The 17,385-nt window shown below is 36.0% G+C and overlaps 1 protein-coding gene across 2 annotated transcripts; it reads left to right on the top strand.

Annotated features, from left to right (window-relative positions):
• Positions 1 to 79: 79 nt before the first annotated feature.
• LOC144433915 (uncharacterized) lies at positions 80 to 17,139 on the top strand. 2 transcript variants are annotated; one of them, XM_078122320.1, is made up of 15 exons: positions 80 to 179; positions 1,666 to 1,721; positions 2,911 to 2,997; positions 3,880 to 3,984; positions 4,590 to 4,715; positions 5,135 to 5,246; positions 5,426 to 5,547; positions 6,458 to 6,692; positions 7,443 to 7,571; positions 8,628 to 8,805; positions 9,864 to 10,006; positions 11,329 to 11,454; positions 13,026 to 13,433; positions 13,609 to 13,749; positions 15,532 to 17,139. In XM_078122320.1, the coding sequence occupies exons 2-15, from the start codon at positions 1,698 to 1,700 to the stop codon at positions 15,921 to 15,923; spliced, it is 2,328 nt and encodes a 775-aa protein (XP_077978446.1). In that variant the 5' UTR covers positions 80 to 179; positions 1,666 to 1,697; the 3' UTR covers positions 15,924 to 17,139. The 2 variants fall into 2 exon arrangements, with proteins under 2 accessions (XP_077978446.1, XP_077978445.1); XM_078122319.1 differs by having other exon boundaries at positions 87 to 314.
• Positions 17,140 to 17,385: the final 246 nt, after the last annotated feature.

The following is a 17,385-nucleotide window of genomic DNA, read 5'->3' on the forward strand; positions in this document are numbered from 1 at the left end:
GTCACAATGGTGGGCTGCATATAATGTGTGATGACGTACTTGTTTGAGAAAGTCCCGTCGACGTGTCGGAACAATAGGAACGGGAACTAACTACAAATAATTTACAATCACAAACTAAGGAAGAAGGACCGAATTTCTCGTCATTCTATTTCCGGGAGACACTATTAACTCTCACTCCAGTAAGTGTTGTGTTTTCACACCAGTTGTGACTTACAGTTTCATAAAAACAAGGTCGGTGATGGGCTTTTTCAGACTATTTCTTCACAGAATGGCAATGTTAATGTTAGCAGTTGTTGACATGTGTGGCCATTTCGGTGAGTATTTAGCATTATATTGTTATATATATACATAAAAGAGAAGCAAGCTAGTAGGCTATAGAAGCAGGGGTGAAAGTACAAGGTATCGCAGTAGTTAGGAAAAGTGAACATACTTGGGGAAACCTGTGTAGAGGTCCTATATAGCGTACTATTTTACCTATATACCCTAAATAATTATAACTTTTTATTGTTTATCAACTTTGGTCAATTCAACCATTTGTCGGTCTGAACATGGAATCGATAAGTTTTTATGGTCTAGAAATATCTTTGTATCCTGAGTAAAGGGTATATGCAAACTTGCGTTCAAAACATCTGAAAGTATCTAAACAGCTCGACAATCGATCGAGCAAGGTTTTTACGAATTTAGGTCACAAGGTCATCGTTTACGGTCACTAACCTTGATGATGTCACTGTGTACAATTCTCTCAGACTCATCCTTTTTATGCAAAATGTTAGATATTTCAGCGCAGGTGGCAGACCGTTATCTTCTCTTGGAAATGGAATAGAAATGTTTAAAATGTGATATGTAAACGAATACAAAAATATGTGACATTAATTGTTATGTAAATCGACGGATTGATCATGTATGACTGAATGCACTTCAATATGTTTGAGTTTGGTGAGTTATGTAAATATGTACTACCACCCCTGATGTATTAGCAGATTCTAAGAATGTATTGTTTGTTTTGTCTATACGGCAAGGAGCTCGGGCTTAATTGCTTGTGCGTATGGAAAATACAGAATTGATAAACAACACAAACATACATACATACATACATACATACATACATACATACATACATACATACATACATACATTATACATACATATATACATACATACACACATACACATTCATACATACATACAAACACACAAACAAACAAACAAACAAACAAACAAGCAGACAGACAGACAGACAGACAGACAGACAGACAGACAGACAGACAGACAGACAGACAGACAGACAGACAGACAGACAGACAGACAGACAGACAGACAGACAGACAGACAAACAAACAAACAAGATATACCAGCCATGACATTTATATAACTGACGATGTGATTATATATCAATATTAACGTGATTATGTAACGAAACTTACAAGACGTTTTCACAAATTTGGAGACAGTCACACATTGCCGTCGTGATGTCATGTTCGTCAAAGGTTGATATATTTTTTGTTTATCCATTTGTTTGTTTGCTTGCCTTCCTCGATCCACATCCAAATTCACGCCTTGAATTGCTGAAATGGTTGTCAAAGGGTGGTTATTCAGCGCCACACTATGTATAGCATAACGTGTCAAAATGTTGTTTATCAAATTTGTTATACTGAATACCGGCAGGTCAGGTCACAGGAAATGATCCAGGCAGTTTGATGTTGTCAACAAGTGTATTTGAGGTAGGACGATCTATCTATTACAATTTCAAAACATGCATGCTTAGGCGAATTGTTCATTATACCTAAGCCAACAACCAAATACAAATATCCAGAAGTAGTTATAATGAAACCTGTATCAGGTCCTTTAAAACCCTCAAAGTTGACCGTTGGGGCATTACATTCTTGTAGGCATACTGATAGCATGGATGTGTTAGGGAGTTTTCCTAATACATCCATACTGATACACAACATGTTTGTATCGTGATCTGTGATTTTGCATCGCTGTCTCACCGCTTGTAATGCTCGTAACGGTAAAGGATTAATTTAGCCACGCCCAAATAGCAGCTAATCAGCATACCTGTTTGTAGATATTAATATGACATTCGCTATATGTAAATTATGTTGCTTGTACTCATCTCAATGAGGACATATTTACATATTGACTTCATTTGAATGTAGACAATTAGGCTGTGACCTTATTCAGTTTGAGTTTTTTTTCCCAAACCAATCAGTATAATTTTGAAACCTCATAATTAATCTGTTGCCTTTACTAGAAGTATACGTGGTCGGCTAGACTGCTAAGCAATATCACAGTTCGTGAAGGGAACAGGCTAGTAGATTCAATAATTTAGAAAGTATATACCTTTTTACGGCAATAAGGCAGTCTCAGTCTAAAATGTATTCCAGAAATCAGTTAAAGTCATTTTATACTTTCTTGTACCATTTTTATTGTATTCATACTGACTTTATTTATCTGTATTTCCCCATTGACATTTTGAATTTCATCTCATGGACCACAATGACTGTCAAGGTTAATTCTTTTGTGTGTGTGCAGCAGTACATTAATATGTATATATTTACAACATTTTACTGCCAAACGAAATAATTTTGAATTCTAAAATCTAAAAATAATACATGTAACTTGGAAGTCTAAAAAGTAAAGCATTTTAATTTCCCTGCGATATTTTAACTTGGCAATGAATAAGACTTTGAACGTTAATATGAAGGGTTAAGTTTCAATTTTGTTTTAAACTGAAATAATATAGTTATTAATTACTACTGAAAATGATTTCTCCCTCACTCAAAACACTTCATGGAAGCAAATCCCAAAAAATATTTTTATTGTCCTTAACGTACGAAATAACAGATTTTAACTTTTTATTTCTGGCAATTGTATTAAGGCCATAATTTCCACCAATTTATTTATTAGAATGCCACGATTGGGACGACAATATTCCAACTGTCGGACAATGAGATCTTGACAGATGTTACAATACGTATCATCTCAGGAAATATGGTAAGGATATATTCAAAACTATTTCATCTGATACGAAGTGTCGTCAAAACTAGGCTGGATACCTATATTTTATTTTCCATTTATGAATCAGTATGCATATCTTTGAAATAGCGATCACAATATATTTAGATCGGGTCAGAATCCAACGTGGTCCAGTAATACTAATAACGCCATGCGGTAAGAACAGTTTGTCAGATAATTTGCAACTGACAACTGCTGAGCAACATTCCGTATTGCGTTAGATTAAATAATATTTGGAAATCACATGATTACATTGCCAAAGGGTTTAGGGATTAAAACAAGAGAGATTCTAAGGATACGACAAATAAATGTAGAAAACCGGCTTACCGCAAACACTGGTAGTGGTCTTCCACGAAGATAGGTACATGTAGTAGAAATGAACGATAAAGATAATATACTGAGTCTGCAACAATATAGGTAACAAAGGCTAAACGTCTTGATCACCAGGATTACTAGTCTTCTTGCACACTGCGCTCGGCTGTTCCGTTGGCGCTGTTGACAGTGGCGCCCCCCCCCCCCGGTTAGAGGACGTACTCCCGGGGTGCCAGTCCTATTCCGCTACTACATAAATTATTTCGAACATTCAAAAGGCGACAATATCACTATGTTGCATGGCACACATCAAAATGAGCACTTTAATTTGGAAACTTTGAGAGTGGTCACACAAACAAATTGTCATTTGTATCCAGCCTGTCCACATTTATGTCTATTCAAAATGGAATACAGACGCTAAAACGTTTTAATATTCATAAGATTACAACATTTTGTTTTGTCAAAATTGGATTTCATTGAATATCAATAAAAGTTATTCATCATTGTCAACCGATGACTAAATAAACTATGTCATTGAAATGTTCACAGGACAAGCGATTCGCTATAGACCCAACAAAGTCTGTAATTTACCTAGCTGGATACTTAGACTATGACCTGGAGAAGGAATACTGGTCGTCTATAGGATGGAACAATGTAAGATACAATTTCAACTTTTATAACAATTTGTCCAGTATCAAATATATGATTGTCGTCCACATAATAAAATCAGAACGTCTTTTTATTAATGGTGGATTTGGTGCCAGAATATCTTGTCCGTATCACATTGTATACAATCTCGTACACCTGCAGTTTACCACAGCACACAGCAGGGTGAAATCAATAAGATATAAAGTACTTCAAGCTATCGTTTTAGCAGTTCAGACGTGAGTAATGTGTATTTAGTGTATGTTGTAGTGGATGTTGAATCATGGTGTTTGCTGTGGCCACTTTTAGCTGTGAATTTACTTTAGTTTAAATTTGTAATGATCAGGAGATTTCAAAACCAAATTTAATTTACAACATTGGGATAACGACGGTTTGACAACATACATCTCTAAATCATGGTTACAAGGGTTGTACCATCACTGTAAATGGGGTTACGACTGATTATCGTTATTGACGAAAGGTTAAATTTAAATTATGGATGTACTGTTAACCAACACATTTATACAGGTTGGTAGAATGACATCTATGTTCTTCCCAAGTATAGAATATGCATCTAAGATGACACCAGCTTCACTTTTGTTTCACTTTTAAAGGAGAGTGACTATAGCGTGACATTAGGACGACTACACGTGACAGTGGTAGATGTCATTGATTGGCCTCCAGTCTACAATGATTCCTGTGTATTCGACAAAAGGAAAGTAGACGCAGAGTGGTATTATGTAAGTGGTAAATTCTTTCGTGTACATGTGTGTGCATATGTATGTATGTATGTATGTATGTATGTATGTATGTATGTATGTATGTATGTATGTATGTATGTATGTATGTATGTATGTATGTGTGTGTGTGTGTGCGTGCGTGCGTGCGTGCGTGCGTGCGTATGTATGTATGTATGTATGTATGTATGTATGTATGTGCATATGTGTATGTATGTATGTGTGTGTATGTGTGTGTGTGTGTGTGTGTGTGTGTGTGTGTAATCAATATCTACTTTATCCACAGGGTCAAAAATAAAACCAGGGGTTTATGCCCCTTTCATTATATTCCCTGTATATGATAAAATGTCAATAAATATTAAAGAAAATATTAAAAAGAGTCGATTTAATAAATTGTATAACATCGTTTTTTCCGGTTACAGCCTTTTCCGTTTGCTGTGGAATATTTCTACCCAGGTTCAACATTGCGTCATTTTGTGTCAGATCGTAGGGGTCACTATGACAAGTCAAACGTTCGTCTCTCCAACTCCCTATGTGAGTATTACCACAAACATCCACTTTTACCTACTTTAGTCGTAAAACAAAGTAAATATAAAAAACAAAAGATTTGTAATTCCAAACTACTTAATGATACACTCATTGCAAGACTGGATATGAGACAACTTAGATACAAGGTGTCATATACAAATTCAATTGTGTTCTTATTCTTTCAGGTCACGCAGACATAATCAATCATATACATTACAGGGTTATGGAAAGTTTGCCGTACTTAAATATCAGTTGTCAACATGGTAATGCGAAATTATTCGATAAATCCGACATCGATATTTATAAGGTAAGAATTTGTTATTTGTAAATAACATGAATACAATCTCTTAAACAAATGTGTAGAACTTACATTAAAAGATGTTTGTCATGTTTTCGTTATTAATGAAAATGTAAGGTAGACTACCTAGAGGTTGAACTAAATTTCGCCAACTGGAGGTATTTTATATTATACATCTATTTGTTTAGTTTGTTTACAAACCACTTCTCGTACGTACAATAACAAACAACTTTACACATTTTTTGAGGGTTTTTTTAATGACAAACCAGAATGTTTTCCGTATCATTTGTCAAGTACAGAAAAAAAAAAACGTTTTATGGTGCTTCCTATCTATACGAAGTCTGAAAATGGTGTACATTGCGTTCAAGAATTCGATATGCTGGCTGAAATGCAACAGTTGTGATATATCCAAACACCCGAATAATCATGAAAATAATCGATGTCCTGTGCTTTTATAAATCATTTTGTGCCAGCGAGCTAATGAGTCTTTTGTGTTTATGTTACATCTTAGCCTCTCAGAGATGATCGTCATGTAACGTAACACGTGACCTAGAACACAACGACGCCATATATATATATATATATATATATATATATATATATATATATATATATATATATATATATATATATATATATATATATATATATCAGTGTACAAGCACAAAAAGTGCTATCAAATGTTGACATACACCGATCTTATTTATTTGGGCCCGATATTGTCGCACTCATCCACTGAACCCGTACATCTCTAACCTTTCAATACAAATGACTTCAGTAGAGTGTGTCGGATCAAACCCGGAAAATAGTTTCTGAAAAAGTTCGAAACAAACCGAATATTTCAGTTGACGGGGCACTATAACTTTAATCCATGTACTGATATTGTTAGAGTGTAATCACAATTTCTCAATATCAACAGAAATTCGAAGATATACCACTGCAAGATAGATTTACTGGAAATATGTTCCAACCTGCTCCTACATCATTACACGTTCGCTCAATAGTGAGTAAGGAAACCATTAATAAGGAATTGACTTGTGTGGTCGACTTTTTGACTGGTTACAAACATATTCCATGGATTGACATTGAAGCTGTTCAACAGGTATTTGGGGACAACTTGTCACTACAAATATCTGCTGTTATCGATTATATTGGTAAGTGATAAGCATACAATAAACCCAAAATATAAAATGTTTTGTTTGATATTCGATACAGGTATATATATATTATTAAAAAATATGGAATAAATGCACTAATTGTTCTTTGTGACGACAACGTGCTCCTATGTCACGACAACGCGTATTTACGTCACTGTTTTTTTGTGTTCGAAATATGAGTCAAAACGTTCAAAATTGCCATTACTTAACTGATTTTTCTTTGTTATTACTGAAACTGGTATATTCTATAATATTTTTCTTCATTCGGCCGTAAAAAAACTCGTGACCTAAGGGTTGTCACTACTCGCGGATCGTCTAGAAACTGTTAGTGGCAAACTAAAACTGTGTTCAACTATTGAAAAGGTAAACTTATATTTCATATTGGGTGACAGAACTTAAGTACGTTGAAACTATATGCAAAGATATTTTTTTTCTTTTTCAACGCAAAGGAAACGTCGAATCATGAAGTCTTCCATATATATCCCTGTATGAAGCTATGGCTTTTTTTTTACATGTTCGTGAACCTGTGCGTGAACATGACTGTGTTTTGACGTACCTCATAGTCCGCTTCCGTATATGTCATTTCATCAATCTCTACAGAATACCCCTTAATGCCTGGATGTAAATGTGTTTGATGACTTCTGTTCTGGAGGTTTGATGTCCGTATATCTCACTTTACTGATAATCTCACCTTAGATCTTTACTTCTCTAAGTCCTGACACACGTGTAACCCTTGTATGTTTGCAGGTTGTCCTGATGGAAAGTACGGTGGTAGATGTCAATATGATTGTATTTGTGAAAATGGAGCAACCTGTCATGTCTTCAATGGTGCATGTAAATGTCCACCAGGATGGAGAGGTGTAGCATGTGATATAGGTGAGTTCAATGGTGCATGTATATGTCCACCAGGATGGAGAGGTGTAGCATGTGATATAGGTGAGTTCAATGGAGCATGTATATGTCCACCAGGATGGAGAGGTGTAGCATGTGATATAGGTGAGTTCAATGGAGCATGTATATGTCCACCAGGATGGAGAGGTGTAGCATGTGATATAGGTGAGTTCAATGGAGCATGTATATGTCCACCAGGATGGAGAGGTGTAGCATGTGATATAGGTGAGTTCAATGGAGCATGTAAATGTCCACCAGGATGGAGAGGTGTAGCATGTGATATAGGTGAGTTCAATGGTGCATGTAAATGTCCACCTAGATGGAGAGGTGTAGCATGTGATATAGGTGAGTTCAATGGTGCATGTAAATGTCCACCTAGATGGAGAGGTGTAGCATGTGATATAGGTGAGTTCAATGGTGCATGTAAATGTCCACCAGGATGGAGATGTGTAGCATGTGATATAGGTGAGTTCAATGGTGCATGTAAATGTCCACCTGGATGGAGAGGTGTAGCATGTGATATAGGTGAGTTCAATGGTGCATGTAAATGTCCACCAGGATGGAGAGGTGTAGCATGTGATATGGGTGAGTTCAATGGTGCATGTAAATGTCCACTTGGATGGAGAGGTGTAGCATGTGATATAGGTGAGTTCAATGGTGCATGTAAATGTCCACTTGGATGGAGAGGTGTGGCATGTGATATAGGTGAGTTCAATGGTGCATGTAAATGTCCACCAGGATGAAGAGGTGTAGCATGTGATATAGGTGAGTTCAATGGTGCATGTAAATGTCCACCAGGATGAAGAGGTGTAGCATGTGATATAGGTGAGTTCAATGGTGCATGTAAATGTCCACCAGGATGGAGAGGTGTAGCATGTGATATAGGTGAGTTCAATGGTGCATGTAAATGTCCACCTAGATGAAGAGGTGTAGCATGTGATATAGATTGATGTAATGTTTTTTTCTGTCATTATATATACATTATAAAAGTAGTCTTTTTACTTATAAAATCCTTATCATTGGTTTGTAATGATTCTACAGCATCTCCCTATATTGAAATATCCCCACATGGATTCATCGAAGTTGATTTTGGTGAATACCTCAGTCTTGAATGTGTCTTTAATCACCTAGACCAATCTCAGATATTCAACTCATCATGGATGCGAGACAATGAATCAATTGAATTCGGACGATATGGAGGAATATATGCTTATGAAAGGTGTGTTACTGAATTCTTGTTTCTTCACGACTGGTATTTGGTCACTACAACAAAGTAACAAATACAATGGTGGTATATTTAGGATAAGTATTCATTTTAGGCTTCTAGTCCATCACCGAAATTTGTAGAATATGAAATGGTCACAGAAAGAGATCAGATAAAGATACCCTGCAATAAATGCATTAATGTAATCAACAACGTTAATTGATTACATTTTCTATAGTTGATCATAAAACTAAGTGAAACATAATATATACACAAACCTGTCAATGAAAACATGAAATATAAATTACACATTATCTACCTGTCCTGTAAATTGTTGCTCAGAATTTGGAGTTCATGCATGAAAATCAGATGAATAGGATGGATAATATTCCGACTCGATTTTGAAAACCCTAAAGTTTGGATTGTAGCACATGTCTTGAATGAACGTATATATGCATAGGATGGAAGATGTTTATTGATTTTCGTAATTTAAAAGTTTCCATCCGGATAGAAATGTAAGAGCAATCACATCAGAAGTGATAACCTAAAAACTGAAATATTAAACATAACCAAAGATGTAAACTAAACGACTTTAGTAAGGTCGAACGCAAGCCCTCCGATTGTCCTTCTTATATCCTTCGTTATCAACAATGCACAAAATGCATTACCAAAGTATATGAAATTTAAAACATGCATTCGTAAGATATAGTACACATATTTTTTGTTATCGACGATGTATATATACCACATCGTATGAAATTTAAATGTGCATTCAGATGTAATGCCTCATTACCATGATCTATTGATTAGATGCTACATTAGTATTCATTGAATACATTATATTAGTCATTTGTAGAATTGGTAGAATGAATACACATTGTGTCTCAAAATATACATTTGTAGCATACAACAAAGCGCAGGAATTTGAACCGAGGCTATATAAATATGTTAAATGATATAATACCCTGACTCTTGGGCAACCAGGTCTCACCATGTCATTTGCAAATAAACCTTAAATAATATTTTAAAAAGTTTGACTACAATGCATTGTTATTGCTGGATGTCATTTACAGAAGTACTCCCTTGGAAGAAGAAGAAGCTGTAATCAGCCTTGATATCCTTTCAGTTCGTGATAACCATGCCGGACGATATCAATGCTTGGTCACAGATATTAATGGAGAACAATACAGGGATGAAATAACTATTAAAGTGACGGGTAAGTCTGGGGAAGGAACTCATACCATGCATATTTAGGAATGAAAGAAGACATGGTCTGTTATGACGAGTCATTTGAAATGTCAATATGTCAAGCAGAAAAACAGACATCAGACAGAGACAGACAGACAGACAGACAGACAGACAGGCTGGTAAGCAGGCATACAGACAGACACGTGAACACAGATGGGCGGATGGAGAGGCAGACAGACAGACAGACAGACATACACACACACACACACACACACACACACACACACATACATACATACATACATACATACATACATACATACATACATACATACATACAGGTATGTATATACATCCGCAGGCAGACAGACCGACTGACTGACCAACAGACAGACAGATAGACACACAGGCAGACACAGACAGGCATGTATACCTACATACATACATACATACATACATACATACATACATACATACATACATACACATTCATGTAAGTATGTGCGAGCATATATGGGCGAGCATACATACATCTCGCCAATTTCTCCTTTGAAAAAGAATATTTATTCGAAACGTCGGATTTAACAGCTATATATACGGACTGGTTTATTAGTTCCTTATGCATTTCTTTTTTCTACATACATACATACATACATACATACATACATACATACATACATACATACATACATACATACATACAGGTATGTATATACATCCGCAGGCAGACAGACCGACTGACTGACCAACAGACAGACAGATAGACACACAGGCAGACACAGACAGGCATGTATACCTACATACATACATACATACATACATACATACATACATACACATTCATGTAAGTATGTGCGAGCATATATGGGCGAGCATACATACATCTCGCCAATTTCTCCTTTGAAAAAGAATATTTATTCGAAACGTCGGATTTAACAGCTATATATACGGACTGGTTTATTAGTTCCTTATGCATTTCTTTTTTCTACATACATACATACATACATACATACATACATACATACATACATACATACATACATACATACATAGATACATACATACATGCATACATACATGCACACATGCATGCATGCATGCATGCATGCAGACAGACAGACAGACAGACAGACAGACAGACATACATACATACATACATACATACATACATACATACTTGTACATTCTTGATAAAAACATCGTTTCAATAGGCTACGCGGATTTTTTGTAAGTTTGTTACAATCGTAAGTGTTGAAGGCATTTCCTATGTAGATATCCTTTATGATGGTATTGCCGTAATGTAAACCTGTGCTATTATATAATATCAAATACCTGTACATTTCTTCATAGGCTGTACTGTTAACCATTGGGGTATTAATTGTGATAGAATTTGTGACTGTCAAAATGGTGGCAATTGCACCAGGTCATTAGGATGTGTATGTCAACATGGCTGGGGTGGAAGGAATTGTTCAATAGGTGAGATTAATTATTGTTCATGTAATGAATATGTTAAATGGTGGCCTTGAAATAGACACATGTACACGTAACACTTATGTAACTTGAAATTTTGATACGTTTATATAAAAACCTAAGTCTATATTGATTGGGTTCAATTATTTCATAATATGGCTTTACATCATTTTGTATATTTCTCGTATTATTTCAGTACGTAAATAAAAACAAACTTTATTTTGCATATTTTCGCAATGGAATGGTTATTTGACAACTGCTTGCACTTGATGTATTATCCATCTCGGAATAAGGCTGCGGTCAGAATTTAAGGCAGGGGAAAAAATTTCGTGGCTCCCACCCTCTTTGCGCTCTAAAACAATTCATGACCTTCCGAAATAAACCAGTCTAATCATATTTCAACGTGTAATTATACAGTGTCCCCCACTTCCCGCACTTTAGAGATGTACACTTGTATGACACACTATATTAAAATAACAGTGGCAATCGACTTCAGCGTCCATACATAACAATAAGAGATTTCTTTACAAACAGATGTGGGATTTGCAAAACCATACACATTCTCGAAAGCCATAGAGTATTGAAAATTGTTTTCATTACATCACTTGTATGTACTCTCAATAAAACTGTATGGCTCTATTTCCTACACTTAACTTATAAAGTGATATTTTGGGAGACACACACATTCGCTCGGTTATCGACTGCCTCATAATTAACTTTATGATAGGTAAAATGAAGTGAACAATTTTGCAAACGTACAAAGTAAACGGCTGCTCCGGAGGTTTGAATGTTCAAATATACAATTACTGTATTCTGCAGAGAGAGAGAGAGAGAGAGAGAGAGAGAGAGAGAGAGAGAGAGAGAGAGAGAGAGAGAGAGAGAGAGAGAGAGAGAGAGAGAGAGAGAGAGAGAGAGAGAGAGAGAGAGAGAGAGAGAGAGAGAGAGAGAGAGAGAGAGAGAGAGAGAGAGAGAGAGAGAGAGAATACTCGATAAACGATCGCTGCTGAGGTTTAATTAGGTTCAAATCATGAGCAATATATGTCAACCCCCCTTTCAGACCATTGGAACTGTCATGGTCCCGACCCCCTTCGAACCCCAATTTGTTCCCCCCCCCATTTCTCTCCCCCCCCCGTCCCCCTGCCATAAAGTCTGGCTGCAGCCTTGAAGACATCAAACTTTTGCTGTTTATAGTTTGTTTGAGAATAACCAAAACTATTTTTAATTTAAGATCAAGAGACAAAATTCAGACGTCATCCTGCACATTATTACAAGTCAAAATGTTACATTGTAAAATCCAATATGGCCACCAAATACTGTGTTAAATTTAGATGTTCGGTTTCCATGAAAAGAAGATGGTCAAAACGTACATTTATTTCGAATGATCTAGGAGCCATATGGCAAGTTTTGAAGTGATTATGAGTACTTTGAAGATTGAATAAAATGTGAAGGTGTTCGAAGGCGTATGCTACTTTGATATGGCAGAACTATAAATTGATTGTCACACATATACTTCGCCATAGTAATGTTTATAACTATAATGTCTGTAACTATATTTGGAACCAATCTTGATTCAACAGATATTGAACCCCCAAGATTTACATTCTGTCCAAGTAATTTATCCCAGACAGTGGAGACAGACATCGCGTCTATCGAAGTGACATGGCCACTACCGGAAGTAATTGATAACTCTGATGATGTAAATGTGACCTCGAACTTTGACCCTGGAGATGAATTCACAATTGATACACACCCAGTGATTTACACAGCAAAAGACGCACAGAACAACACAGCAGAATGTAGATTTAGTGTATTTCTTGACAGGAATTCTACAATAAGTCGTACAGTTATCATTTCATTGTCTATTGCTGCAGTCGTCGCCATATTGCTTTTGGTTGTTTTTGGCTTTCTATGCTTCTGTAACAGAAGGAAGATATTGCTTAAATATACAATTTTAACTGGGAAAGTTGACGACGAATCAAGCTTGGGTAAGTGTGCAATTTGCTTCATCATATCGTTTTGAGTTTTTGCTATTCCTTTAAAAGTATGCAATAGAAACAGTGTCATAGGTGTATATCAATATAACGGTTGTTGTTTTTGTATCATTGCATTGTACTTTTTAACCATCAATATTCCATTCTCGTATCATTCTGCCTGCAACAGATAAGAAGTGGGATGCTTTTGTAGCTTGTAAAGGTAACTCAGAAGAGGAAACCTTTGTATACAAAGCATTGATACCCGAACTTGAGGAAAAACATGGTTACACATTGAATGCACACCATAAAGACTTTCTACCTGGTGAAGGTACGTAAACAGCAACTTTAAGATCTGATTTCAAGATTTGAAAATTCTGAAATTTGAATTCGATAAGATGATATATATTGTTGTGCATTCTGTTCCTGTGTATAGTACTTGTGAAAATGGCTGATAATCCTGTGGACCTACAACTCGCGATAAAAACACTAATGCGTTTGCTTAATTGCAGTGAGCAAAGCTAAGGAAAGACTTCACGAAAAGATAAAGGATAAAATTAGGTAAACACAACATTCAGACTGATACAAAAACAACAGGGGTGCCGCCTTTGATGATATGTTCACGAAACACTTTGATTAGTTTGTTTATATCTGTGGAAGTTTAAATGTAACACCAACAGTCTGCCTGACAGCCATTTTGTTTGCGAATTTTCATGTCCAAAGCCATAACTCAGACATGCTTGAACAGATCTCATTGAAGTTGGTATTAGGACAGTGTTCTATGACATACATGTGCATATCCATTTTCGTCGTGATACGATCCAATATGGCTGCCTGGCAGCCATTTTGTTTGTGAATTTTCCATGTCCAAAGCCATACCTCAGACTCCATTTTCATCGTGATATGATCCCCCATACCCAACCAATCCTTTATTGTTGGAGGCATATTCCATGTCCAACAAGCACACACAACATATCTAAGTCTGTTTGTTTTAGGTTCACAAATGTTGTTGCGTGATCAGAGTAGTGATAATTCCTTAAAACCCAATTATAGCGAGGACTATGTCATTCTCAATGACTTGTTTCCCTGTGTTTTTCCAGCCAATGCAGTCTGCAGATCTACAGGAAAACACAAAATAACCCTGTCTTCGCTAATTGCTACTTCAGTAAAGACAACTGCAGAACTAATCATGAACAATTGAATCTTTTTTTTAATTCGCATCGAATTTAGACATTTCCTGACCAGAAACAATGCTCTTTTTTGTGGCCACCGCATCTAATTACCGAAATATGCCAATAACTTTTTAAAACTGGCAGCTACATCAACAATTTTTTCGGGACAGATGTGCTTAGGTATTGCAAATGTACGTACCAAATTATATTGAATTTGAATATTTGCATTCTTGATATATAGCCTAATTACCGAAAACCACTAATTACCCAAATTGCTCATTAGTATTCATGGAATGTTTACCAAAACCTAATCAGTTCTTGTCATTATCCTATTGAGTACGTCTTCACAATTTCGTTTGAATTGAGCCAACCGTTTTGGAGAAAACGATGACATAGACATACAGACAGATAGCCAGACACACACACACACACACACACACACACACACACACACACACACACACACACACACACACAGACTTTCACCCACTAATACATCTCGTCCTTACGGAAGAGAAAAGGACATACAGTGGAATTTTCCCCTGAAGTGTTATACAGTTGAAGACATTATCCCGAGGTATCTGTAACACAAAACGGAGAAAAGATCGTATTGTAATGTTAATCTAACATGCCAATGTCAGAACACCTTTCTTGGGTATATTACAAAAGGACATCATTTTTTCTTTTTTATGTTCGGTTATTGTTATTTTGAAATACAATTTTTTATTGGCACTTTAATCTTATCGGTCCCTCGTCTTAGACGTCTATATATAGCATTAAATCGACTGCCAAAACCAAGACAGGCAGTTTCTTTATTTAAGGATATGATAGGAATTGCGTTTGTCTTGCTCTAGGTCATCATTCTATATCATATACTAATGTGTAACAAGATGTCGCATTGCAGATGTAGGAGTTATAATCTCTTTTATCATTTTTATCAGCGATTTGTACCAACATTTTGGATGCTATTACCAAGAGTAGACGTACCATACTGGTCATGTCACCTAGTTTTGTACGAAGTGGTTGGTGTATCTACGAATTGGAACAAGCTTACCATGAAATGATTGGCTACCGACATAAACTAATACCAATCATGTTTGAAGATATCACTGACATGCCGGACTTACCACCCATTCTACAGACCATACTGACAACTATTTCCTATATTGATTGGCCTAAATACGGAAACCAGAAAGACAAAGACAGGTTTTGGAAAAGATTGGTAAAAGTGATGCCAAAGAAACGAAAGAGGGCTCCAAATCCATGTGTGAGATATATGCCTCTGGTTGGAAATGAAGAAGCACAGATTCAAATAAATACTGCCTGTGTGTAGATAATATCAGATAAAACATAAAATGGTCATCTTTGCTAACAATATATCATTCTGTTCATGTAATCAACATATTTCAATTAATGTTTTCATTAGGGGTGACTCTAAAACGAATGACAACCCGAATGACAAAACGAATGACCGCATTTACAAAATGGAATGACACCCTTTTACACATTCTGTTAGTTGAATGACACCCCTACACACGCTATAGTATAAGTGGAATGACAGCATTTCCAATGCTTTGAGATCGGTTACCTTGACACTTTGCTTTTATCTATTATAGTCTGGGAGATTATCACACTCATTCATGCATAAACTCATATAAAAGCTCCCTTTCTTCCTTGTTAGTGCATGTGTGAGTGTTTGTCCGGTGTGATAATCATCCAATAGATAAGAGATAAAGCAAATTTTCAAGGTAACTGATCCCTGCTAATTATGAGATTAGGGATATCTTAATTTAGATAAAAGGAGAATAATGGACACGATGTCTTTATTTAGTCAATAGAGAATTATATACAGCTGAAAGACAGAAAGTAGCCAGGGAAAGAAGAAGAAAAGTTTTATATTACCACAAACAAGTCAATTGATCAATATCACACTATACATAAGTTTTATTTCACAACAAAAAATAATCATTCAATCTACCAATCATTCAACCAAATAATAAATCAATCAATAAATCGATCGCTAAATCAATCAATCGATCGATCGATCGATCGATCAATCTATCAATTACATGCTTGCTGCACCATGTGGTCACCCATGCAGCCTTTCATTAGTACTAGCGTGAACATGAGAAAATTCAAATTCAATAATATTTTAGATTGATTCTAGTTAAGAATTTGTACTGTTGATTATCAGTGCATTTAAGAATGGCGATTGATAAAAGACATTTCCCATGAGCATAACTCTAGATGTACTAAGGTGTAATTTCGCTGATTCACTCCTCTGTGCTACAACGCACTGTAACAGTATACCTAGGTGTTTAGCGGTGCTCTCTTTACGTAAGCCTATACTTTGTTTTTTCCGGCATTTTTGTACAGCAATAAAAGCTGGACAGTCAGAAAGCATGATTGCAAACTGATTGATTTCTCTGAACTGTGGTGCTGGTAGTGTGTGCTACGAGTGCCACGAATAGCCAAAAGATTAAATGCTAAAGAATTTTGAATGCAAGTGATAACAAGTCTTCGTCGAAGACTTAAGCCCAAACGTTTCAATTTAGTGTTTCATATTCTGAATGTTTTATGACAAATATGGCCGCCAATATAACAAATATGACAGTCATGATTGTGAAGGTCATGAAACAAAGCAATGTGTATCTGGCATTTGTGCCAGGTTTGGTTGAAATGGGTCCATGCACATAAGAGTTGTGCACGTGACCTATACTTTGGTATTTTGGGGATATTTGATAGAGGTCAAGGTCAAAGTCAGTGTCCCATTAGAAAGCCTATTATAGATACCA

This window comes from Glandiceps talaboti, chromosome 4, assembly GCF_964340395.1.
Source record: "Glandiceps talaboti chromosome 4, keGlaTala1.1, whole genome shotgun sequence".
NCBI lineage: Eukaryota > Metazoa > Hemichordata > Enteropneusta > Spengelidae > Glandiceps > Glandiceps talaboti.

What these genes read in the sequence shown, in the direction of transcription:
- LOC144433915 (XM_078122319.1), top strand. Translation starts at nt 239, where the DNA reads ATGGGCTTTTTCAGACTATTTCTTCACAGAATGGCAATGTTAATGTTA. An exon ending in GGAATATATGCTTATGAAAG is followed by an intron (nt 8,806 to 9,863) that starts GTGTGTTACTGA and finishes TGTCATTTACAG; the next exon opens with AAGTACTCCCTTGGAAGAAG. An exon ending in AATAACTATTAAAGTGACGG is followed by an intron (nt 10,007 to 11,328) that starts GTAAGTCTGGGG and finishes ATTTCTTCATAG; the next exon opens with GCTGTACTGTTAACCATTGG.